Consider the following 27,710-nt stretch of genomic DNA (forward strand, 5'->3'; position numbering starts at 1 on the left):
GACTCCTTCCTCTCTGCCATCACTCACCTGTCTGTGACTCCTTCCTCTCTACCATCACTCACCTGTCCATGACTCCTTCCTCTCTGCCATCACTCACCTGTCCATGACTCCTTCCTCTCTGCCATCACTCACCTGTCCATGACTGCTTCCTCTCTGCCATCACTCACCTGTCCATGACTCCTTCCTCTCTGCCATCACTCACCTGTCTGTGACTCCTTCCTTTCTACCATCACTCACCTGTCTGTGACTCCTTCCTTTCTACCATCACTCACCTGTCCATGACTCCTTCCTCTCTGCCATCACTCACCTGTCTGTGACTCCTTCCTCTCTACCATCACTCACCTGTCCAGATCTTGCTACCATGGAAAGGAAAATACCTGTCTATTTGTGGAAAAATCACCCTGATTAACTCCTTAGTCATATCACAGTTTACCTATTTCCTTATGGTTTTGCCTACACCTAGTGACCTGCTTTTTAAATTATATGAACAATTTCAGATCTAAACATATCAGTTTGCAAACAATGTAAAATATATATATATATCATTGAGGTAATAAAGCCGCATACAAACATTGTCTCTTTTTTGTTTTCTTGAGGAAGGCAGCTCCAAAATGCAGGTGTTTCAGCCTAGCTCAGTGCTTTCTGTGGTGGTGGGGCAAGCCAGCAGAAAATAGGAGTGTTGTGCCGTGATTGGCTCAGTGTTCTGTCACTCATGGGGAAACTATGTCACCAGTCCTTAGTAAGGGTAGACATCGGAAATTCCAACCCTCTGAGTCTTGCCATATAGTTACATTAGTTGTGCCCTTCCAAGAAAGCTCAAGGTCATTGGCCACAGATAAAATGACGTCAAATCACGTTATATCTACAGTAGCTTTGATTGGACATAGCTAGCAGTCATCATCATGAATAAAGTTGACAATCTACTGGCAAATCCTTTTCATATGAAGATAAATAATGAAGATAAATTATAGATAAAAACTTATCAGTGCTCATCGGCCATTGGACATAAACATTACCCAACAAGTTGCAAATTCAACAATGAGTGGTTTGGAAGGAATCAGTGACAGTGGCTAACCGCAAGCATTGCAACTGGGAAGTCAGGAATAAACGAGCTCAGACTGGGAAAATATGTTTTGAACGGTCATCCAACTCAGAATTGTAAATCCCTTTCTCTTTATTGGATGACACAATTTGCACATGAAGGACCACCCTGAGCACATCACAAAAAGGTGAGTCCAAAAATGTCTTATAAGCTGCTGCATAAATTATGCAACATGCCAGGGAGATGTGTATACTGTAGCTAAGAAAGTAATACTAAGTCTATGTTGTGCAGTAATCTGTTAGTAGCCCATTTGCCTCATCCTAAAAAGGTGGTCTATTTTCACCTCTTAATTTCGCCTAACGTTACTGTTCTGACTCAATGGTGCACATGTAGCCTATAACCTGTCTTTGAAAAATGTTCTCATCTAGTATTGTAAGAGCTTTCATTGTCTGCTTATATGCCCCCTTTATTTATCCTATGGTTGTGACTTGGTGTACACGGAAAATACTGTAAGAACAGCCCATGTTCTGCATTCTGTCGCTGTACATTTCTAAGTGCTGAACACAGTTATATTGACTACTTCCGTCTTAGCTCGCTCATTAATGTCTTAATCGAAATTACGGAATGCCTCTTATCCGCTCATCGTTCCCTTATGCCATACATCTCAATTGTCAGTAGAAACTACATTTGTTTAAGCAAGTCAGCCATATCAGCTATGTTTTTTTTAAAGGCAGTAAACGAGGCTGAATGAACTGTTTCGCGGCCAGACAAGGCTCTGCTGATAGCCAGGTGTAGCAGTGATAAGGATTCACTCCATGGTGCTGAAAAGAAAGCTCTGCTGTTGGGACAGCTTTATGTAGGCCCAGTTTGTGGTCACCATTTGTCGCCGTTATAGTGCAATTAATGTATTGTTTAGTGCTGTGTCGTGGCTTTGCTGGCATGCATCTAAAACAAATTGGGGGGAGTTTGCCCCTGCAAGATTTACATGCTGGGCCGACATACAAGTTCCTTACTTTTTTCCCCTTCTACTTGCCTCTTCCATTTTTGTGGTAATGCTGCAATTAATTGGTTGTAATTTTGGGTAGAGCAGACATTTCCATATGTCTGTGTTAGCTGCATGTGTGACATAACTCCACCAGTCCTATTTATGACGTCATTCACTAAAATTATACCTTTTTAAACATTTCTTCAAAAAATATGTTTTTTTAAATCAATTAGTATATTTGAATTTAACCACAATATTTGTTGTATTATTTGTTCCGTCTTTTCAGTTGGATTAAACTGAAATTGCAACCAACTTTCTGAGGCTTGTTTAAAAAAATAACGATATTTTGGAGATTATTTCCTTTTCAAACAACCGAAAGGGAGCAGTTGTAATCTGAATAAAGGGGAAAAGGCCCTTCCTGAATATAGGATGAGACATTCGTACCAATTGACTAGAGAACCAGTTTGGATTTAAGTATAACTTTTGTATGACTGATGCCTTTAGTGAGAGGTCTAATGCTTTAATATTTAATCATTTCTGCCCTCCGAAATCATAGTCGTTCTATATATAGGCCCTTTTAATTTTGTCTAGCTTGCCATTCCAAATAAAATTGAATTTTTTTTGTTCATATAATTTAAAAAGCAGGTCACTAGGCGTAGGCAAAACCATAAGCAAATAGGTAAACTGTGATATAATTAAGGAGTTAATCAGGGTGATTTTTCCACAAATAGACAGGTATTCTCCTTTCCATTGTAGCAAGATCTTGTCTATTTTTGCTAACTTTCTATAAAAATGTATTGGAGTGAGATCATTTCTTTCTTTTGGGATTTGTATACCGAGTATGTCCACATCTCCGTCAGACCATTTGATTGGTAAACTACATGGTAATGTAAAATTAGCATTTTTTTTGTGATCCAACACTTATCATTATTTGGTTTTAATCCAGAGAGGATAGCAAAAGTATCTAGATCTTCTATGAGGCCGTGGAGAGATTCTAATTGCAGTTAAAAAAAAAACATAAATCATCAGCGTACAATGACACCTTAGTTTTTAAGTTACGGATCTCTAATCCCTTAATATTATTGTTTGATCTAATTTTAACAGCTAACATTTCGATGGCAATAATAAATAGATATGCCGATAGTGGACAACCTTGTTTTACTCCTCTAGAGAGTTTTAAACTTTCTGAGATGTAGCCATTATTTACTATTTTACACCTAGGGTTACTATACATAACCTTAACCCATTTTATAAGAGATTCCCCAAAATGGAAATATTCTAGGCATTTATATATAAACTCCAGTCATACCTTATCAAAAACCTTTTTAAAATCAGCTATGAAAACCAGGCTGTATTAATGAACATAAATGGTTAAAGAAAAGTGTGATAAATAAAAACATGTTCCAATTTAATTTAAGGACCAAAAAATTGACAGCTGTGCCATATATATTGAAAAATAAAGATTTTCAATGTACCCATTCCATGGCACATGGTTTCTGAATTGATACGCAATAACATAATGTTAGATATATGGTGGATACAATCTTCCCAGCTCTGCAGATTTTTCTGTGAGAAGGCAGAGTCATTAGATCATTTATTTTGGTATTGTCCATATGTAGCTCGTCTTTGATCACAGGTCCAGGAATGGCTGAAGAATTGCAACATTTTCAAGAACTAACGCTGCAGATAGTAATACTGGGTGATCTGAAAAGCCATAGTCAATCTATCAATAATATTATAATTATTTTAGCAAAAATGTTTATTTTTAATTTACAATCAAAGAATTATGAGAATTGAAAGGTTCAGTACTTTTGAGAAGCATCACAGCACATTTGAAAAAGATCTGTCAAATAGAAATCCAAACACACACACACACACACACACACACACACACACACATTTGTGTGTGTGTGTGTGTGTGTGTGTGTGCGCTCATACGTGTGTGTGTGTTCCTAGTGCCTGGTCTCAGAGAGCTAGCTAACAGAAATGTGTAACTCAACAGGAGGCCAGAGTGTAGGCCAGAGTGTAGGCCAGAGTGTAGGTCAGAGTGTTGGCCAGAGTGTTGGCCAGAGTGTAGGCCAGAGTGTAGGCCAGAGTGTAGGCCAGAGTGTAGGTCAGAGTGTTGGCCAGAGTGTTGGCCAGAGTGTAGGCCAGAGTGTAGGCCAGAGTGTTGGCCAGAGTGTAGGTCAGAGTGTAGGCCAGAGTGTAGGCCAGAGTGTAGGCCAGAGTGTAGGCCAGAGTGTTGGCCAGAGTGTAGGCCAGAGTGTAGGCCAGAGTGTTGGCCAGAGTGTAGGCCAGAGTGTAGGCCAGAGTGTAGGCCAGAGTGTAGGCCAGAGTGTAGACTAGAGTGTAGGCCAGAGTGTTGGCCAGAGTGTTGGCCAGAGTGTAGGCCAGAGTGTAGGCCAGAGTGTAGGCCAGAGAGTAGGCCAGAGTGTCGGCCAGAGTGGCGGCCAGAGTGTAGGCCAGAGTGTAGGCCCAACCAGCACGAATCACACTAATAGGATGAGACGGATTGAGAGGATATTTGGCTGTCTAATTACAGGTCATCCTGTGACTAGGGGAGCATCATAAGGATATTAAATCATATCTGATATTATAGGCCTATATACACTGAGTGTACAAAACATTAAGAACTGCTTCCCAATATTGAGTTGCACCCCGTTTTTGCCCTCAGAACAGTCTCAATTTGTCGCGGCAATGACTCGACAAGGTGTCGAAAACATTCCACAGGGATGCGGGTCCATGTTGACTCCAATGATTCCCACAGTTGTGTGAAGTTGGTTGGATGTCCTTTGGGTGGTGGACCATTCTTGATACACATGGGAAACTGTTGAGCATGAAAAACCCAGCAGCATTGAAGTTCTTGACACAAACCAGTGCCTCTGGCAACTACTACCATACCCCTTTCAAAGGCACTTAAATATTTTGTCTTGCCGATTCAGCCTCTGAATGGCACACAGACACAATCCATGTCTTATTGTCTCAAGGCTTAACAATCCTTCTATAACCTGTCTCCTCCCCTTCATCTACATTGATTTAAAGGGATTTAACAATCCTTCTATAGCCTGTCTCCTCCCCTTCATCTACACTGATTTAAAGGGATTTAACAATCCTTCTATAGCCTGTCTCCTCCCCTTCATCTACACTGATTTAAAGGGATTTAACAATCCTCCTATAGCCTGTCTCCTCCCCTTCATCTACACTGATTTAAAGGGATTTAACAAGTGACATCAATAAGGGATCATAGCTTTGTCAAACTATGTCATGGAAAGAGCATCCGTAATGTTTTGGACACGCAGTGTAAGTACAGACACTCACATTTGAGTCATTTAGCAGACACTCTTATCCAGAGAGACTTACAGGTGAAAGTAGGGTTAAGTGCTGTGCTCAAAAGCACATCAGATTTTTCACCTAATCAGATCGAGGATTCGAACCAGCAACCTTTTGTTTACTAGCCCAACACTCCTAACCCGCTAGGCTACCTAAATCTTTCAACATAAAACCACACAGTCTCTGGCGTTTTCAGAGTCCTGACTACCGTAGGAGATGTTATGTACACGTCAAATCTAGATAAGATGCTGGGAGATACTGAAGTGAAGCGACAACATGTGCAGCATCTGTTCTCCTACTACAGTCCTTCACGATTACTGGTGTCAAAATGTAGCACATCTTCCTACTTGGAACTTCAGAGTGGTGAAAGAAATGGTGTAAACGGGTGATTGTGTTTCCCTAATGAGACCTATCTGATGTGGTTATGCCGTCATACAGTAATTACTATGTAATACAGCAGGTATCTACAATAACAATCAAGCTTACTCATCTAGTTCTCTAGTCAACCAATCAGCCAATCTATTCCTGATTGCAGTATCCCAGAGCTGCAGGGGTTCTGATGATTTAGGTCAATATCACACGACACACAGACACACATTACATTTTAGCTCCAAAACACAGCTTCAGTAAGTGCCCTCCCACACTGATCGGTGCATCATTGACAAGAATGACATATGGTGTACATACATATTATTTACATAGGCATTCCTATAGATGACCATACTGTCGACACATACCAACATTTTGGATGACCAGTCTGAGTCTTTCTAGCATCGTTCCAAGGGCCATCTCCTCCGTCTTCATCCACAGCATCATCCTCAGGAGGGGGAACGGGAGCCCGGCTACCCAGAGAAGGGACTCCGTGGCTGGGGATAGATGGAGCCTGCCTGTGTGTATGTCTGGTGCTCCAAACAGCCGATGCCGTGGAGGAGGGAGTGAGGGGGACTGGCGCAGCTGCTTAGCCAAAGGGAGAGGAGGCAAGAGGGGGAGACTGCAGAGTTACTAGCCCAGGGTAAGGATTCTACGGAGGGGGAGAAAGAAATGAGAGGTGTGCCTGGCTGGCTGACTCACACTGCAGATGGTGTGGATGGAGTGAGAGATGCTGCAGAAAGGAGAGAGAAGCAAGGGATGTTTCAGAGAGAAGAGAGGATGCTGGCTGCAGAGAGGGGATGGGGAGGATGCTGAAGCTGTGATAGATGCAGACGTCCCCGGCTGCACTGATGGAGAGATGCAGAGTGGGGGATGCCAGCAGTGGAGAAGGGAAGGAGGAAAGGAGGAGGGGAGGACACTGAACATGTACGCATGCAACCTTCAGTAGCAACATGCGCATGCAGACCTAGAGAGAAGGAGTGAAGAGGAGGGATTGCAGGCATGTCCAATTTTTGCAGACGCACACACACACACACACAGGGAGGGAGACAGAGTGGGAAAGAGAGAGGGAGGGAGACAGAGAGAGGGAAAGAGACAGGGAGACAGAGAGAGGGAAAGAGAGAGGGAGGGAGACAGAGAGAGGGAAAGAGAGCGGGAGGGAGACAGAGAGAGGGAAAGAGAGAGGGAGGGAGACAGAGAGAGGGAAAGAGACAGGGAGAGAGACAGAGAGAGGGAAAGAGAGAGGGAGGGAGACAGAGAGAGGGAAAGAGACAGGGAGACAGAGAGGGAAAGAGACAGGGAGGGAGACAGAGAGAGAAAGAGACAGGGAGGGAGACAGAGAGAGGGAAAGAGACAGGGAGACAGAGAGAGGGAAAGAGACAGGGAGTGAGACAGAGAGAGGGAAAGAGACAGGGAGACAGAGAGAGGGAAAGAGACAGGGAGACAGAGAGAGGGAAAGAGACAGGGAGGGAGACAGAGAGAGGGAAAGAGAGTGGGAGGGAGACAGAGAGAGGGAAAGAAAGAGGGACAGAGACAGAGAGAGGGAAAGAGACAGAGAGGGAGACAGAGAGAGGGAAAGAGACAGGGAGGGAGACAGAGAGAGGGAAAGAGAGAGGGAGGGAGACAGAGAGAGGGAAAGAGACAGGGAGGGAGACAGAGAGAGGGAAAGAGAGAGGGAGGGAGACAGAGAGAGGGAAAGAGAGAGGGAGGGAGACAGACAGAGAGAGGGAAAGAGAGGGAGGGAGACAGAGAGAGGGAAAGAGAGAGGGAGGGAGACAGGGTGGGCGGGTAGAGAAAAGTAAAAGGAGAAAAAGATAAAAGGTTTACCTCATCCTTATTAACAACATGATGATTCATTCTCTGGGGTTGTTTTCTAAACAGGCTCTGGGATTAGCTGTTCTCTATCACCACCACGTGGCCACTCTGTGTCATTACAACCCATTACTGCAGTGCAGAGACACAGGACACTAGGCCCTTCAACCTCGTCAGGTCACATATATCCTTCAAGAAGAATGCAGATACTGTGACATAGGAAGACAGGATGGAGTTCGACAAACCGGTGAGTTTTATAATTTCTTTATTACAAGCAGAATGACATCACAGAGCTTTTCCCTCATTCGCTACAGATAGGCAGGCAAAATGTCAACAGATGAACATATTTTAAAATCTTTGTAGAAAAACAACCTTGAAAACGGCTCATGAATACAAACAGTACTGTAGGTTTCTATGTGATACAGCATACTGTTTACCTTTAGAGAGCACAGTATAGTAGTTGACGTTACAATTAATTTGTGAGAGTATCACAAGTTCAGGAGCAGTATGGTGAGAGCACTTGGAGCTGTGCTGATAAAGTGTTTATAAAAGAAGTGGACATTCTGGTCAGCGACAGTCACAGGGCTGGTGTGTTTAACCAATGAGAGACAGAGACATTATTCATTGACTAATAATATATTCATTTTCAATATTCATTGACTAATCAAGTATTTGGTCACTTACTCTCTCACTGTGATCTTGAAAACAAAAATGTAACACAAAATATTTTATGAGACGAGTGATGGGTGACTACATAGAATTATAATCTCTGTGGGTGACTACATAGAATTATAATCTCTGTGGGTGACTACATAGAATTATAATCTCTGTGGGTGACTACATAGAATTATAATCTCTGTGGGTGACTACATAGAATTATAATCTCTGTGGGTGACTACATAGAATTATAATCTCTGTGGGTGACTACATAGAATTATAATCTCTGTGGGTGACTACATAGAATTATAATCTCTGTGGGTGACTACATATAAATATAATCTCTGTGGGTGACTACATAGAATTATAATCTCTGTGGGTGACTACATAGAATTATAATCTCTGTGGGTGACTACATAGAAATATAATCTCTGTGGGTGACTACATAGAATTATAATCTCTGTGGGTGACTACATAGAATTATAATCTCTGTGGGTGACTACATAGAATTATAATCTCTGTGGGTGACTACATATAAATATAATCTCTGTGGGTGACTACATAGAATTATAATCTCTGTGGGTGACTACATAGAATTATAATCTCTGTGGGTGACTACATAGAATTATAATCTCTGTGGGTGACTACATAGAATTATAATCTCTGTGGGTGACTACATATAAATATAATCTCTGTGGGTGACTACATAGAATTATAATCTCTATGGGTGACTACATAGAAGTATAATCTCTGTGGGTGACTACATAGAATTATAATGTGGGTGACTACATAGAATTATAATCTCTGTGGGTGACTACATAGAATTATAATCTCTGTGGGTGACTACATAGAAATATAACCTCTGTGGGTGACTACATAGAAATATAATCTCTGTGGGTGACTACATAGAAATATAATCTCTGTGGGTGACTACATAGAAATATAACCTCTGTGGGTGACTACATAGAAATATAATCTCTGTGGGTGACTAGATAGAAATATAATCTCTGTGGGTGACTAGATAGAAATATAATCTCTGTGGGTGACTACATACAAATATAATCTCTGTGGGTAACTACATAGAAATATAATCTCTGTGGGTGACTACATAGAAATATAATCTCTGTGAGTGACTACATATAAATATAATCTCTGTGGGTGACTACATAGAAATATAATCTCTGTGGGTGACTACATAGAAATATAATCTCTGTGGGTGACTACATAGAAATAGAATATCTGTGGGTGACTACATAGAAATATAATCTCTGTGGGTGACTACATAGAAATATAATCTCTGTGGGTGACTACATATAAATATAATCTCTGTGGGTGACTACATAGAAATATAATCTCTGTGGGTGACTACATAGAAATATAATCTCTGTGGGTGACTACATAGAAATATAATCTCTGTGGGTAACTACATAGAAATATAATCTCTGTGGGTGACTACATAGAAATATAATCTCTGTGAGTGACTACATATAAATATAATCTCTGTGGGTGACTACATAGAAATATAATCTCTGTGGGTGACTACATACAAATATAATCTCTGTGGGTGACTACATAGAAATATAATCTCTGTGAGTGACTACATACAAATATAATCTCTGTCGGTGACTACATAGAAATATAATCTCTGTGGGTGACTACATAGAAATATAATCTCTGTGAGTGACTACATATAAATATAATCTCTGTGGGTGACTACATATAAATATAATCTCTGTGGGTGACTACATAGAAATATAATCTCTGTGGGTGACTACATAGAAATATAATCTCTGTGGGTGACTACATAGAAATATAATCTCTGTGGGTGACTACATAGAAATATAACCTCTGTGGGTGACTACATAGAAATATAATCTCTGTGGGTGACTACATAGAAATATAATCTCTGTGGGTGACTAGTCTACTCATGAAAATCAGGTCACTTACAGTAGCAGAAAGTGGGAGTCACTATCATCTAAACGTCTTCAGAGGGTTTATTCTGTGGAAATACCTTTTCATTTGGGTTGTTACAAAAACCAAAAGCAAAATGATAAATACATAAGAGTTGAAATTAAGTCTTCTCCCCTGGATCAAACACTAGCAAAAGAAAAATCAACAAAAATAATGTGTATTTTCAATCAAATTGATAAGATAACAATAATCAGAATCAGAATCAGAATAATGTGACATGATTTGACCTCCCATCCAATGATTTGACACAGTAACACAAACAGTGAAAACTCTCCCCATTAGCAGCAGTCTGAATTTTTTTTGTCCCAGCTACACTGTATTTAGAACAGCCTTTTGTAATGACAAAAACATCAAAACACCAGCCCAATTCTGATCATTTTCCCAGCAATTGGTCTTTTGACCAATCACATCAGATCTGATGTGAAAAGATCTGATGTGATTGGTCAAAAGACCAATTTGTGGAGAAATGATCAGAATTGGGCTGGCTGTGAAGACACAGCCTATGTCATGTCCGTTGGAAGTCATGCATTCATTGTCTGATGTTTTTGTCACTAAATACAGTGTAGCTGGGACAAATTCAGACTGCTGCTTATGGGGAGAGTTTTCACTGTTTGTGTTACTGTGTCAAATCATCACGAAGTCCTCTTTACAGTGGGTCTGATACAATGGAGGCTGCTGATGGGAGGATGGCTCATAATAATGTCTAGAACGGAGTAAATGGAATAGTATCAAGCACATTTTTTTGGTCCCATTCCTTTCACTCAATTCCAGCCATTATTACGAGCCATCCTCCCCTCAGCAGCCTCCATTGGTCTGATATATAACATTCATGATAACCCCTTAGAATCCATGTCAGTAAGCTCAACCAAATGGGTCTAGTCATAAACAAACATAAAACCTGAACACTGAACTTTAAAACCCCCCAAAAAGGACAGAGTGGTGAGACACACGAGACACAATGTCTACTGTATAGAGAAATTTGTTGTATGTGTCAGCACTCAGCAGACCAATGAACATACGAATATGCTTATGAATCCAATGACTTTCAGAGTCTCTCACTAACACCACAGATGTCACTAACACCCCAGATGTCACTATCACCACAGATGTCATTAACACCCCAGATGTCATTAACACCCCAGATGTCACTATCACCACAGATATCATTAACACCCCTGATGTCACTAACACCCCAGATGTCACTATCACCACAGATGTCATTAAAACCCCAGATGTCACTAACACCCCAGATGTCACTATCACCACAGATGTCATTAACACCCCAGATGTCACTAACACCACAGATGTCACTATCACCACAGATGTCATTAACACCACAGATGTCATTAACACCCCAGATGTCACTAACACCCCAGATGTCACTATCACCACAGATGTCATTAACACCGCAGATGTCATTAACACCCCAGATGTCACTAACACCACAGATGTCACTAACACCACAGATGTCACTAACACCACAGATGTCACTAACACCACAGATGTCACTAACACCCCTGATGTCACTAACACCACAGATGTCATTAACACCCCAGATGTCACTATCACCACAGATGTCATTAACACCCCAGATGTCACTAACACCACAGATGTCATTAACACCACAGATGTCACTAACACCACAGATGTCACTAACACCACAGATGTCACTAACACCACAGATGTCACTAACACCACAGATGTCACTATCACCACAGATGAGCTTGGACAAAGGCAGATGTTTCACCTCAGACTTTTACATGTTAGAAACGTGGAAAATAGATTAATTCAACATCATCTACAATCATTTACATAGAGCATGTGGCGAACCAATCATATCATTCATATGACATTCTAGAAAGATGGATTTGATTGTGACTGCGCTGTTTGATTCAAGTCTTTGCATTCACTTTTAAAATGTTTTTCCCAAACCCCTAACACTGCCCCCCCAAATACAAATATCCATTAGTTTAAGTTCCATCCATACATGGTAAACAACCTGCATTCATAATATATACCACGTAAAATATCTCAGTTCATAATCGAACAGATATGAAAAGCCATAAGCTGGTGTGATAAAGATATACCATTCTAGAGTACGGACAAGAACCTTTAAATAACGGAACAAACACAGTCTTTAGACAACATAGCATAATGCAAGCAACACTGAACAATGAGCCATTAAAACATCCATGAAGGAGCCCTATCAGTCTGTGTACAGGGCATAGATATCGGTCTGACTCATAGGTCTGACCCAAACAGAGTGCTGTTACATTGTATATGAAGTTGAAGACGGAAGTTTACATACACCTTAGCCAAATACATTTCAACTCAGTTTTTCACAATTCCTGACATTTAATCCTAGTAAAAATTCCCTGTTTTAGGTCAGTTAGGATCACCACTTTATTTTAAGAATGTGAAATGTCAGAATAATAGTAGAGACAATTATTTATTTCAGCTTTTCTTTCTTTCATCACATTCCCAGTGTGTCAGAAGATTACATACATTCAATTAGTATTTGGTAGCATTGCCTTTAAATTGTTTAACTTGGGTCAAACGTTTCAGGTAGCCTTCCACAAGCTTCTCACAATAAGTTGGGTGAATTTTGGCCCATTCCTCCTGACAGAGCTGGTGTAACTGAGTCAGGTTTGTAGGACTCCTTGCTCGCACACGCTGTTTCAGTTCTGCTCAGAAATGTTCTATAGGATTGCGGTCAGGGCGTTGTGATGGCCACTCCAAAACCTTGACTCTGTTGTCCTTAAGCTATTTTGCCACAACTTTGGAAGTATGCTTGCGGTCAATGTTCATTTGGAAGACCCATTTGCGACCAAGCTTTCACTTCCTGACTGATGTCTTGAGATGCTGCTTCAATATAGCCACATAATGTTCCTGCCTCATGATGCCATTGATTTTGTGAAGTCCCCCAGTACCTCCTGCAGCAAAGCACCCCCACAACATGATGCTGCCACCCCCGTGCTTCACGATTGGGATGGTGTTCTTCGGCTTGCAAGCATCTCCCTTTTTCCTCCAAACATAATGATGGTCATTATGGCCAAACAGTTGAATTTTTTGTTTCATCAGACCAGAGAACAGTTCTCAAAATAGTACAATCTTTGTCCCCATGTGCAGTTGCAAACCGTAATCTGGCTTTTTTATGACGGTTTTGGAGCAGTGGCTTTTTCCTTGCTGAGCGGCCTTTCAGGTTATGTCGATATAGGACTTGTTTTACTGTGGATATAGATACTTTGTACCTGTTTCCTCCAGCATCTACACAAGGTCCTTTGCTGTTGTTCTGGAACTGATTTGCACTTTTCGCACCAAAGTACATTCATCTCTAGGAGACAGAACACGTATCCTTCCTGAGCGGTATGACAACTGCGTGTTTCCATGGTTTTTATACTTGCGTAGTATTGTTTGTACAGATGAATGTGGTACCTTCAGGCATTTGGAAATTGCTCCCAAGGATGAACCAGACTTGTGGAGGTCTACATTTTTTTCTGAGGTCTTGGCTGATTTCTTTTGATTTTCCCATGATGTCAAGCAAAGAGGCACCGAGTTTGAAGGTAGGCCTTGAAATACATCCACAGTCACACCTCCAATTGACTCAAATTATGTCAAATAGCCCATCAGAAGCTTCTAAAGCCATGACATCATTTTCTGGAATTTTCCAAGCTGTTTAAAGGCACAGTCAACTTAGTGTATGTAAACTTCTGACCCACTGGAATTGTAATACAGTGAATTATAAGTGAAGTAATCTGTCTGTAAACAATTGTTGGAAAAATGACTTGTGTCATGCACAAAGTAGATGTCCTAACCAACTTGCCAAAACTATAGTTTGTTAACAATAATTTTTTGGAGTGGTTGAAAAATTGTTTTATTGACTCCAAGCTAAGTATATGTAAACTTCCAAATTCAGCTGTATATACATACGCACACACACACACACACGTGCAGTGAATAACAGATGTCTTTCTCCCCAGAACATTTTGCGAAGCAACTCCCGTTATTTCAACAAAATGAGTACATTTGAGAGACAGAGAAAAAGAAGAAGACAGACAGTTAATAAAATAGAAACACATACACAATTCCTTAGTGTAGAAGGGACGCACATTCACACACTGAACACCTCCGTGTGTTCAGTGTGTAACGCCACTGGTGTCAACGTTGGATTCAAGTATTTTAACATGGATTAGAGAGTAGCAGAACAGAGTAGAGGTGTGGACTGGACTGGGATCAGGACCACACTGAAATGGAATGGACTGGGATCAGGACCACACTGAAATGGAATGGACTGGGATCAGGACCACACTGAAATGGAATGGACTGGACTGGGATCAGGACCACACTGAAATGGAATGGACTGGACTGGGATCAGGACCACACTGAAATGGAATGGACTGGACTGGGATCAGGACCACACTGAAATGGAATGGACTGGGATCAGGACCACACTGAAATGGAATGGACTGGGATCAGGACCACACTGAAATGGAATGGACTGGACTGGGATCAGGACCACACTGAAATGGAATGGACTGGACTGGGATCAGGACCACACTGAAATGGAATGGACTGGACTGGGATCAGGACCACACTGAAATGGAATGGACTGGACTGGGATCAGGACCACACTGAAATGGAATGGACTGGACTGGGATCAGGACCACACTGAAATGGAATGGACTGGGATCAGGACCACACTGAAATGGAATGGACTGGGATCAGGACCACACTGAAATGGAATGGACTGGACTGGGATCAGGACCACACTGAAATGGAATGGACTGGACTGGGATCAGGACCACACTGAAATGGAATGGACTGGACTGGGATCAGGACCACACTGAAATGGAATGGACTGGGATCAGGACCACACTGAAATGGAATGGACTGGGATAAGGACCACACTGAAATGGAATGGACTGGACTGGGATCAGGACCACACTGAAATGGAATGGACTGGACTGGGATCAGGACCACACTGAAATGGAATGGACTGGACTGGGATCAGGACCACACTGAAATGGAATGGACTGGACTGGGATCAGGACCACACTGAAATGGAATGGACTGGACTGGGATCAGGACCACACTGAAATGGAATGGACTGGACTGGGATCAGGACCACACTGAAATGGAATGGACTGGACTGGGATCAGGACCACACTGAAATGGAATGGACTGGACTGGGATCAGGACCACACTGAAATGGAATGGACTGGGATCAGGACCACACTGAAATGGAATGGACTGGGATCAGGACCACACTGAAATGGAATGGACTGGGATCAGGACCACACTGAAATGGAATGGACTGGGATCAGGACCACACTGAAATGGAATGGACTGGACTGGGATCAGGACCACACTGAAATGGACTGGACTGGGATCAGGACCACACTGAAATGAACTGGGATCAGGACCACACTGAAATGGAATGGACTGGACTGGGATCAGGACCACACTGAAATGGAATGGACTGGGATCAAGACCACACTGAAATGGACTGGACTGGGATCAGGACCACACTGAAATGGAATGGACTGGACTGGGATCAGGACCACACTGAAATGGACTGGACTGGGATCAGGACCACACTGAAATGGAATAGACTGGGATCAGGACCACACTGAAATGGAATGGACAGGACCAGTGGGAGGCAGATTGGGGGAGCGGTGTATCTGAATGGCTGACTATGCACATGGTGAATTGTGTGAAGATGTTTCATGTTTTTCAGTATGTGTGAATTATTTTGCAAATGTGTGTGTGTGTGTGTGTGTTTGCATTGTTTATGAGTGGAATACAAATCCTTCCACATCCATGGTAAGCTGTAAGTTTAGATCACATTGGTCTCTGTGTGTGTGCACATCTTTTGTGAACACATCGTTTTGTGTGTGTTCACACATTAGCCTGCGTGTGTGTGAGTGTGTGTCACACAAAGGTCTCTGGGCCCGGTGTGTAGTAGGCAAAGCCAGCCCCTGAGAGGCAGAGCATGTAGGGGCTGAGGGTGCAGCGGTCTGCCCCGCCCCAATCAGTCCAGTGGGCCAATAGTAGTTTGTGGGGGAAGGACTCAGACCTGCGGAGTGGGAGGGGCATCGGAACCCTGATGTGGAGGTGGGAGGAGTCAGTACACTTCCGTTTGGAGGAAGGGCCAGAAGGGCATGGGAGCACGGGGGTCAACTCTGCTACACTGCCCTGCAACAGCTTGTCAACGTCCTGGAGAAGGAGGGAAGGAGAGAATGGAGAAAAACAGAGGGAGTGTTCAGATCACTGAAAATACCCTAGTCTGTTTCAGGTTGAACTCGCATTCAGATGAACAGCATGCAATGAAAATTAAACGTTCACACACATGCTGTATCATCTTCTAGCACCAGAGGTCAGTGTTCCTCATCCAAATGGCCACTAATGTTGTCTGATGTTTTATTCAATTCAGTGTACAGAATCAACAATAATCAATGCCATTGTTTTGCCTGTGTGTTAAACTTTATCTCCATGTTTAAGATACCAAATGTATTTATTAGTAAGAAATTGCAGTGATATTATTGTCTCGGACCCCAGTGTTGGAATGGACAGTATGAGAGTGATCCAATAATAAGGCAGAGCTCATCCACCTTACAGCAGCTCTCAGCAGGACAGAAGGAAAGCCAGAAAATGCCTCTGTTGCATCCCAAGAGAGTTTACAATATAGTACCAACCCAAGCAAGTCACCCTGACCCTCTAGACAAACCACCCGAAGAAAATCATGACAATCAAACCACCCAGTCAGCTCCATGCGTTGCATTCCACAATTGTGATTCGTCCCAAGTGAGCAGGCCTCTCAGCACAGTAGACCAGCTAGCATCGGTGAAGACCCTCTAGCAGGAAATAAAATGCCCCCCAAACTATCAGCACCCCTCCAGAACCACAGTGCAACAGGCAGCCATATTAGCAGCATTGCCCCTCTTGACATATTCTGTGGCCATTGGCGTTCAGTTACCGTAGCAACCCTAGGTCTCTGATGGGGAATGGTCTAGGGGCTGGCTGAGCAGGTAGTTAGGGTTGTGTGACATCATGGAGTCATAGGTCCTGGTAGCTTGCACCCCTCCGCCTCCTCTGTCCCCCTCACAGGTCCTAGCAGGGCAAAGCATGCCTCTCTCACTGCCTCCACCTCCATCAACAGGACTGGCGCCCGGGGCAGAGGACACACTCCCCTCACACACCCCATCAGCCTTCACCCTCTGTGGGCAAACAGTAGGGTGAGCAGGGGTCAGGGGTCAGGAGGTTCTAAATAGAAGGCATGCGGTGAACCACTGCACTGTAACAAACTGTATGTGACATGTAATGATAGCCCTTCAACTTCCCAGTGCCCTGCTGCATGCTGAGGATTACTCCAGTGTAAAAAACATTACATCCATCCAAGTTAGCATTTGGATGGAATAACACATTCATGTACATTTTATACATCAATATACAGTAGATACATTTGAACAGCATCCATAGAGGAACAGGAAGAGAAGAGATGCTGAATATGGTACTGGGTGAGATTGTTAGACTAGCAGGATGCTAACAGAAGGCTCAAAATTAGTACAACCTGTTATCAGCTGTAGCATGGTCAGCAGTAGCATACAGTGGGGAGAACAAGTATTTGATACACTGCCGATTTTGCAGGTTTTCCAACCTACAAAGCATGTCGAGGTCTGTAATTTTTTATCATACTTCAACTGTGAGAGACGGAATCTAAAACAAAAATCCAGAAAATCACATTATACATAAGTATTTGATACATCACAAAAGCAGAACTTAATATTTGGTACAGAAACCTTTGTTTGAACTTAATATTTGGTACAGAAACCTGTGTTTGCAATTACAGAGATCATACGTTTCCTGTAGTTCTTGACCAGGTTTGCACACACTGCAGCAGGGATTTTGGCCCACTCCTCCATACAGACCTTCTCCAGATCCTTCAGGTTTCGGGGCTGTCGCTGGGCAATACGGACTTTCAGCTCCCTCCAAAGATTTTCTATTGGGTTCAGGTCTGGAGACTGGCTAGGCCACTCCAGGACCTTGAGATGCTTCTTACGAAGCCACTCCTTAGTTTCCCTGGCTGTGTGTTTCGGGTCGTTGTCATGCTGGAAGACCCAGCCACAACCCATCTTCAATACTCTTACTGAGGGAAGGAGGTTGTTGGCCAAGATCTCGCGATACGTGGCCCCATCCATCATCCCCTCAATACGGTGCAGTCGTCCTGTCCCCTTTGCAGAAAAGCATCCCCAAAGAATGATGTTTCCACCTCCATGCTTCACGGTTGGGATGGTGTTCTTGGGATTGTACTCATCCTTCTTCTTCCTCCAAACACGGCAAGTGGAGTTTAGACCAAAAAGCTCTATTTTTGTCTCATCAGACCACATGACCTTCTCCCATTCCTCCTCTGGATCATCCAGATGGTCATTGGCAAACTTCAGACAGGCCTGGACATGCGCTGGCTTGAGCAGGGGGACTTTGCGTGCACTGCAGGATTTTAATCCATGACGGCGTAGTGTGTTACTAATGGTTTTCTTTGATACTGTGGTCCCAGCTCTCTTCAGGTCATTGACCAGGTCCTGCCGTGTAGTTCTGGGCTGATCCCTCACCTTCCTCATGATCATTGATGCCCCACGAGGTGAGATCTTGCATGGAGCCCCAGACCGAGGGTGATTGACCGTCATCTTGAACTTATTCCATTTTCTAATACCTGTGCCAACAGTTGTTCCCTTCTCACCAAGCTGCTTACCTATTGTCCTGTAGCCCATCCCAGCCTTGTGCAGGTCTACAATTTTATCCCTGATGTCCTTACACAGCTCTCTGGTCTTGGGCATTGTGGAGCGGTTGGAGTCTGTTTGATTGAGTGTGTGGACAGGTGTCTTTTATACAGGTAAGGAGTTTAAATAGGTGCAGTTAATACAGGTAATGAGTGGAGAACAGGAGGGCTTCTTAAAAAAAACTAACAGGTCTGTGAGAGCCAGAATTCTTACTGGATGGTAGGTGATCAAATACTTATGTCATGCAATACAATGCAAATTAATTACTTAAAAATCATACAATGTGATTTTCTGTATTCTTGTTTTAGATTCCGTCTCTCACAGTTCAAGTATACCTATGATAAAAATTACAGACCTTTACATGCTTTGCAAGTAGGAAAACCTGCAAAATCGGCAGTGTATCAAATACTTGTTCTCCCCACTGTATATACAGTGCCTTGCGAAAGTATTCGGCCCCCTTGAACTTTGCGACCTTTTGCCACATTTCAGGCTTCAAACATAAAGATATAAAACTGTATTTTTTTGTGAAGAATCAACAACAAGTGGGACACAATCATGAAGTGGAATGACATTTATTGGATATTTCAAACTTTTTTAACAAATCAAAAACTGAAAAATTGGGCGTGCAAAATTATTCAGCCCCCTTAAGTAAATACTTTGTAGCGCCACCTTTTGCTGCGATTACAGCTGTAAGTCGCTTGGGGTATGTCTCTATCAGTTTTGCACATCGAGAGACTGACATTTTTTCCCATTCCTCCTTGCAAAACAGCTCGAGCTCAGTGAGGTTGGATGGAGAGCATTTGTGAACAGCAGTTTTCAGTTCTTTCCACAGATTCTCGATTGGATTCAGGTCTGGACTTTGACTTGGCCATTCTAACACCTGGATATGTTTATTTTTGAACCATTCCATTGTAGATTTTGCTTTATGTTTTGGATCATTGTCTTGTTGGAAGACAAATCTCCGTCCCAGTCTCAGGTCTTTTGCAGACTCCATCAGGTTTTCTTCCAGAATGGTCCTGTATTTGGCTCCATCCATCTTCCCATCAATTTTAACCATCTTCCCTGTCCCTGCTGAAGAAAAGCAGGCCCAAATCATGATGCTGCCACCACCATGTTTGACAGTGGGGATGGTGTGTTCAGTGTGATGAGCTGTGTTGCTTTTACGCCAAACATAACGTTTTGCATTGTTGCCAAAAAGTTCAATTTTGGTTTCATCTGACCAGAGCACCTTCTTCCACATGTTTGGTGTGTCTCCCAGGTGGCCTTTGGCAAACTTTTTATGGATATCTTTAAGAAATGGCTTTCTTCTTGCCACTCTTCCATAAAGGCCAGATTTGTGCAATATACGACTGATTGTTGTCCTATGGACAGAGTCTCCCACCTCAGCTGTAGATCTCTGCAGTTCATCCAGAGTGATCATGGGCCTCTTGGCTGCATCTCTGACCAGTCTTCTCCTTGTATGAGCTGAAAGTTTAGAGGGACGGCCAGGTCTTGGTAGATTTGCAGTGGTCTGATACTCCTTCCATTTCAATATTGTCGCTTGCACAGTGCACCTTGGGAAGTTTAAAGCTTGGGAAATCTTTTTGTATCCAAATCCGGCTTTAAACTTCTTCACAACAGTATCTCGGACCTGCCTGGTGTGTTCCTTGTTCTTCATGATGCTCTCTGCGCTTTTAACGGACCTCTGAGACTATCACAGTGCAGGTGCATTTATACGGAGACTTGATTACACACAGGTGGATTGTATTTATCATCATTAGTCATTTAGGTCAACATTGGATCATTCAGAGATCCTCACTGAACTTCTGGAGAGAGTTTGCTGCACTGAAAGTAAAGGGGCTGAATAATTTTGCACGCCCAATTTTTCAGTTTTTGATTTGTTACAAAAGTTTGAAATATCCAATAAATGTCGTTCCACTTCATGACTGTGTCCCACTTGTTGTTGATTCTTCACAAAAAAATACAGTTTTATATCTTTATGTTTGAAGCCTGAAATGTGGCAAAAGGTCGCAAAGTTCAAGGGGGCCGAATACTTTCGCAAGGCACTGTAGCAGTGTGAATGATAGTATTTTCTGGTAATTGAGTTGAATTGTTTGAAATGGAAGCCCTGGATGGTGAGAGCCCTGGATGGTGAGAGCCCTGGATGGTGAGAGCCCTGGATGGGAACACTACAGTGATTGTGATTGAAAGTTGGGAGTTAATGTTGAAACACTGATTTAACTGAATGAAGGTGGACCACTGACATAATTTTGACATTGGCACATGCCACCATGCACATCAAGTGTTTAAAAAGTCACCTCCACCTCTGACGTCTCTCGGCCAATCAGAAACTCAATCTGCTATCGGACTGAGAAAGCACGAAGATGGTGGACGGCTCCACGGTAAGGCACGGGCGATTGGACTGTCGTTGCCCCAGGTAACGGGGTCAGAGGGCGGAGGTTACAGGAAGAGGAGTGGAGGATTGGAGGAGGGAGACAGAGTGGGGAGAGGAGAGATAGAAAGGGAAAGGGGGACGGTGGTGGGTTCAATTAGGAAGCAAAGCAGAGAGAGGGGAAGAGGAAAGAAATCCGTTACATTTAGCTTCAGATCTGTTTCCCAAATGTACATCTAAAAAGGATTGGATAGGTATAAGCAATATGATATGCTTCATCTTGCCTTCTGATAGGCTGGGTGTAATCTTCACCATTTTGCTCACACCTATGCAACGGTGTCAGATCTACAGGAGTACTAAGGGTCTATTTGGAATTCAGCACTTGAATCATAGGAAGCAGGACATTCAGCTAAGCGGTGACAGGAAGTAGTAATATCAGATGAAAGGAGGGGACAGTTTACAGTGTTGGTTAACACAGGGTCAATCTTTTACGACATTGGTGTCAAACTACATTTCCCAGCGGGCCGCACTTAAATTTGATTATATTTCCTCTGTGTCAAAATTTGATTCGCTTTTAGTCATTTCAATGTCGATAAAATGACTCAAACCACCCGGGGCTGGATTGAATTGGCTCGCGGGCCAGATCCGGCCTTGAGATTGACACGTGTTTTAGGAGTTTTAGTACTGAGTCGTCTGGCATGTGTGAGGCAGCTGTACCTGGATACTTTTGGTCAGTAGAGAAGGTATTTTTGATGTGATTATACATGTAGGTCTACATACTATCTACTGTACATATTGAGGGCCGCAATCAAATGACTCTTCAATTAACTGGTGCCGTTGTGTTTCCTGAGCTGTGGTCAAGTTGTGGTCCTACCTGTGCAAGATGGGTGGCGGTGGGCCACAGTGTTCTGCTGAGGACCTTCTTGACCACATCAGGCAGCAGGCTGACCGTAATGAGCAGGATGATGGCTAGCCAAGCCGGACCGCTGGACAACATCTGCATGAACACATAGTACATCCTCTGGTAGTTCAGGAAAGGCCTGGAGGGAGAGGAGAGGATCTAGTTATTCTATATCTATGTTTAAGGGAAATGAATAATGTACAGAGTAAGAACCAGTCAGTTGTAAGAATGAGAGGCCTACCAGATGATGCCTCCCCAGAGCAGAGAGAAGATGACATAGAAAAGCAGGGAGCCCCAGATGACAAAGTGGTTGATCCAGGTCCAGTGGTGTGTGTCCAAGGCAAGCTGCAACACACAGGATACACACACACGCACACACACACACACACACACACACACACACACAGCTTTAACGATTGATGAGAAAGTCTAGTCAATCTATTATCTCACAGACATATACATGCGAAGAGATGATTCAATCCACTATTATCAGATTCACTCAGTCTCTTACTCCTTCACACGGTGTAAACACACACACACCTTGAGCGTGACCGTGAACACCAGCACAGTAAAGACGAGAGTCCCGAAAGTCCAGTTCCCAAACATCTAGAGAAGAACAGAGAGTGAGCAGGAAGTCAGCCACACCTCATCAGGCACACATTTCATCCATCCTTTACACAGTGCATTCGGAAAGTATTCAGACCCCTTGACTTGTTCCACATTTTGTTATGTTACAGCCTCATTCTAAAATGGATTGTATACATTTTCCCCCTCACAATACCCCATGACAGAGCAAAAATTGGTTTTTAGAACTGTTTGCAAAATGAAAAACTTAAATACTTTATTTACATAACTATTCAGACCCTTTGCTATGAGACTCGAAATTGAGTTCAGTTGCATCATGTTTCCATTGATGATCCTTGAGATGTTTCTATAACTTGATTGGAGTCCAATTGTGGTAAATTCAATTGATTGGACATTATTTGGAAAGGCACACACCTGACTATATAAGGTCCCACAGTTGACAGTGCATGTCAGAGCGAAAACCAAACCATGAGGTCGGAGGAATTGTCCGTAGAGCTCCGAGACAGGATTGTGTCGAGGCACAGATCTGGGGAAGGGTACCAAAACATTTCTGCAGCATTGAAGGTCCCCAAGAACACAGTGGCAAACGGAGCAATCGGGGGAGAAGGGCCTTGGTCAGGGAGGTGACCATGAAACCGATGATCACAGAGCTCCAGAGTTCCTCTGTGGAGATGGGAGAACCTTCCAGAAGGACATCCATTTATGCAGAAATCAGGCCTTTATGGTAGAGTGGCCAGACGGAAGATTCTCCTCAGTAAAAGGCACATGGCAGCCCACTTGGAGTTTGCCAAAAGGCACATAAAGGACTCTCAGACCACGAGAAACAACATTGAACTCTTTGTCCTGAATGCCAAGCAAGTCTGGAGGAAACCTGGCACCATCCCTACGGTGAAGCATGGTGGTGGCAGCATCATGCTGTGGGGATGTTTTTCAGCAGCAGGGACTGGGAGACTAGTCAGGATCGAGGGAAAGATGAATGGAGCAAAGTACAAAGAGATCCTTGATGAAAACCTGCTCCAGAGCGCTCAGGACCTCGGAAGGTGACCCTTCGCCCCAGTCTAACACGACAACAACGCTAAGCACACAGCCAAGACAACGCAGGAGTGGCTTCGGGACAAGTCTCTGAATTGCCTTGAGTGGCCCAGCCAGAGCCCAGACTTGAACCCGACCGAACATCTCTGGAGAGACCAGACAATAGCTGTGCAGCGACGCTCCCCATCCATCCTGACAGAGCTTAAGAAGAATGGGAGAAACTCCCCAAATACATGTGCCAAGCGTGTAGCGTCATACCCAAGAAGAAACAAATACTGAGTAAAGGGTCTGAATACTTATGTAAATGTGATATTTCCGTTGTTTTTTTAATACATTTGCTAAAAATGAAAAGGAAAAAAAAAACGTTTTTCTTTGTCATTGTGGGGTATTGTGTGTAGGGGTAATTGAATCTGTTTTAGAATAAGGCTGTAACATAACAAAATGAGGAAAAAGTCAAGCGGTCAACACCATCATTGATCATCTGTTGAAACCATTGACTTCTATAAATATCACCCGAAACTATTCACACCGATATGAGCACAGGGCCTCTAACTGTAATTACTTCATTTAAACCTGTGTTGTAGTTGATTCTAAACGCATGTAAATGCCGTTCACACACCTTTTTTATTTTTCGCGAGCGTTTACACACCTTTTACGGCTAAATGCATTTAAGAATAGGTAACATTACTTTACTTACCATGAATGGCGATCAGCTTTTACCCATTTATTCTTTACCACTACATCACTGATTACAATCCTAAACCCTATAGTGTTTGATGCTGCAACAGTCCATTTGACCTGTATTTGACCTGGTCTTTTACTGTTGTATGGCATCCCATTCATGTAGGTCTCATATTAAGCTAATGATGGTAAATAACCTTGAAACTTCAGGAAGGAACAGATGGAAGAGGAGGAGGAGGAGGAGGAGAAAGAGACAGGGAGAGAGATGGGGAGCAAGAGAGAAATATGAAGGGAGAGGAAGGGTCATAGATGAAGAGAGGGAGAGCAAGAGAGAGATGAGGGAGAGGTAGAGTGACAGAGGAAGAGAGATGGAGGGAGAGGTAGAGTGACAGAGGAAGAGAGATGGAGGGAGAGGTAGAGTGACAGGAAGAGAGATGGAGGGAGAGGTAGAGTGACAGAGGAAGATAGATGGAGGGAGAGGTAGCGTGACAGAGGAAGAGAGATGGAGGGAGAGGTAGAGTGACAGGGGAAGAGAGATGGAGGGAGAGGAAGAGAGATGGAGGGAGAGGTAGAGTGACAGGGGAAGAGAGATGGAGGGAGAGGTAGCGTGACAGAGGAATAGAGATGGAGGGAGAGGTAGAGTGACAGGGGAAGAGAAATGGAGGGAGAGGTAGAGTGACAGAGGAAGAGAGATGGAGGGAGAGGAAGAGAGATGGAGGGAGAGGTAGAGTGACAGGGGAAGAGAGATGGAGGGAGAGGTAGAGTGACAGAGGAATAGAGATGGAGGGAGAGGTAGAGTGACAGGGGAAGAGAAATGGAGGGAGAGGTAGAGTGACAGAGGAAGAGAGATGGAGGGAGAGGTAGAGTGACAGGAAGATATATGGAGGGAGAGGTAGAGTGACAGAGGAAGAGAGATGGAGGGAGAGGTAGACTGACAGAGGAAGAGAGATGGAGGGAGAGGTAGAGTGACAGGAATGCCTAGAGAGTTCTCAGCTATACTTTTCGTGGCTGTTTATTTACCACCACAGACAGATGCTGGCACTAAGACCGCACTCAGTCAACTGTATAAGGAAATAAGCAAACAGGAAACCACTCACCCAGAGGTGGTGCTCCTAGTGGCCGGAGACTTTAAATCAGTTCTACCAAATTTCTATCAACATGTTAAATGTGCAAATGTGTAAATTCTAGATCACCTGTACTCCACACACAGAGACGAGTACAAAGCTTTCCCTCGCCCTCCATTTAGCAAATCCGACCACAACTCTATCCTCCTGATTCCTGCTTACAAGCAAAAATGAAAGCAGGAAGCACCAATGACTCGGTCTATAAAAAAAGTGGTCAAATGAAGCAGATGCTAAACTACAGGACTGTTTTGTTATCACATACTGGAACATGTCCAGGGATTCTTCCGATGGCATTGAGGAATACACCACATCAGTCACTGGCTTTATCAATAAGTGCATCGAGGACGTCGTCCCCACAGTGAATGTACGTACATACCCCAACCAGAAGCCATGGATTACAGGCAAAATTCGCACTGAGCTAAAGGGTAGAGCTGCCGCTTTCCGATGGCATTGAGGAATACACCACATCAGTCACTGGCTTTATCAATAAGTGCATCGAGGACGTCGTCCCCACAGTGACTGTACGTACATACCCAAACCAGAAGCCATGGATTACAGGCAACATTCGCACTGAGCTAAAGGGTAGAGCTGCCGCTTTCAAGGTGCGGGACTCTAACCCGGAAGCTTACAAGAATGCCCTGCGACGAACCATCAAACAGACAAAGCATCAATACAGTGCTAAGATTGAATCATACTACACAGTCTCCGACGCTCGTCTCATGTCGCAGGGCTTGCAAACTATTACATATTACAAAGGGATGTACAGCCACGAGCTGCCCAGTGACACGAGCCTACCAGACGAGCTAAATCACTTCTATGCTTGCTTTGAGGCAAGCAACACTGAGGCATGCATGAGAGCATCAGCTGTTCCGGACGACTGTGTGATCACGCTCTCCATAACCGATGTGAGTAAGACCTTTAACTTCTCTAGGGTAGGGGGCAGTATTTGGATGAAAAGCATGCCCAAATTAAACTACCTTCTACTCAGGCCCAGAAGATAGGATATGCATATAATTAGCATATTTGGATAGAATACTCTAAAGTTTCCAAAACTGTTACAATAATGTCTGTGAGTATAACAGAACTGATTTGGCAGGCGAAAACCTGAGAAAAATCCATTCAGGAAGTAGGATTTTTGTTGTTGTTGTTGTAGTTTTCTATTCAATGCCATTACAGTATCCATTGACTTAGAACTCAAATTGCAGTTCCTATGCCTTCCACTAGATGTCAACAGTCATTAGAAATTGTTTCAGGCTTGTATTCTGAAAAATGAGGGAGTAAGAGCAGTCTGAATGAGTGGACCCTGCCGTGTCACAGAGCTGTTTTATGCCTTTCTTGTTTACCTTTTATATTGACGACGTTATTGTCAGGTTGAAATATTATCGATTATTTAGGCTAAAAACAACCTGAGGATTGAATATAGACATCGTTTGACATGTTTCTATGAACTTTACGGATACAATTTGGATTTTTTGTCTGCCGGTTGTGACTGTGTTTGAGCCTGTGGATTACTGAAGAAAACGCGCTAACAAAAGAGTTTTTCGGATATAAAGAGAGACTTTATCGAACAAAAGGAACATTTATTGAATAAATGAATGTCTTCTGAGTGCAAACATATGAAGATCATCAAAGGTAAGTGATGAATTATCTCTCTTTTTCTGACTTGTGTAACTCTTCTACTTGGCTGGTTACTGTTTGTAATGATTTGTCTGCTGGGCTATGTTCTCAAATAATTGTAAGGTATGCTTTCGCCGTAAAGCATTTTTAAAATCGGTTGGATTCACAAGAAGTTAATCTTTAAACCTATGTAAAATAGTTATATCTTTTAGTCCCTGTGCCCAAGAACACACAGGCAACCTGCCTAAATGACTACAGACCCGTAGCACTCACGTCCGTAGCCATGAAGTGCTTTGAAAGGCTGGTCATGGCTCACATCAACACCATCATCACAGAAACTCCAATTTGCATACTGCCCAAACAGATCCACAGATGATGCAATCTCTATTGCACTCCACACTGCCCTTTCCCACCTGGACAAAAGGAACACTTATGTGAGAATGCTATTCATTGACT

General features: G+C 43.1%; 2 protein-coding genes across 13 annotated transcripts in view; both read right to left on the reverse strand.

Moving 5' to 3' along the window:
* LOC110520523 (guanine nucleotide exchange factor DBS) overlaps positions 1-6,829 on the reverse strand; it is a 96,720-nt gene extending 89,891 nt beyond the window's left edge. For 4 of the 6 annotated variants that reach the window (XM_090230310.1, XM_090230306.1, XM_090230309.1 and 1 more), the window contains exon 1: positions 6,095-6,682. In XM_090230310.1, coding sequence (XP_090086436.1) covers positions 6,095-6,173 — 79 coding nt within the window. In that variant the 5' untranslated portion in view covers positions 6,174-6,682. Of the gene's footprint in view, positions 1-6,094 lie in introns of all 6 variants that reach the window. The other 2 variants (XM_090230303.1, XM_090230302.1) reach the window with 2 other exon arrangements.
* A 7,873-nt stretch (positions 6,830-14,702) lies between these two features.
* LOC110504660 (phospholipid-transporting ATPase IH) overlaps positions 14,703-27,710 on the reverse strand; it is a 92,904-nt gene continuing 79,896 nt past the window's right edge. For 2 of the 7 annotated variants that reach the window (XM_090230320.1, XM_090230319.1), the window contains 4 exons: positions 22,756-22,821; positions 22,457-22,560; positions 22,189-22,354; positions 14,788-16,382 (listed from right to left, as the gene is read on the reverse strand). In XM_090230320.1, coding sequence (XP_090086446.1) covers positions 16,098-16,382; positions 22,189-22,354; positions 22,457-22,560; positions 22,756-22,821 — 621 coding nt within the window. In that variant the 3' untranslated portion in view covers positions 14,788-16,097. Of the gene's footprint in view, positions 16,383-17,142; positions 17,384-21,132; positions 21,345-22,188; positions 22,355-22,456; positions 22,561-22,755; positions 22,822-27,710 lie in introns of those variants that run through there. The other 5 variants (XR_016494844.1, XR_016494843.1, XM_036975088.2 and 2 more) reach the window with 5 other exon arrangements.

The sequence above is a fragment of the Oncorhynchus mykiss genome, chromosome 3, assembly GCF_057628025.1.
Source record: "Oncorhynchus mykiss isolate SJ-2025 chromosome 3, ASM5762802v1, whole genome shotgun sequence".
Taxonomy (NCBI): domain Eukaryota; kingdom Metazoa; phylum Chordata; class Actinopteri; order Salmoniformes; family Salmonidae; genus Oncorhynchus; species Oncorhynchus mykiss.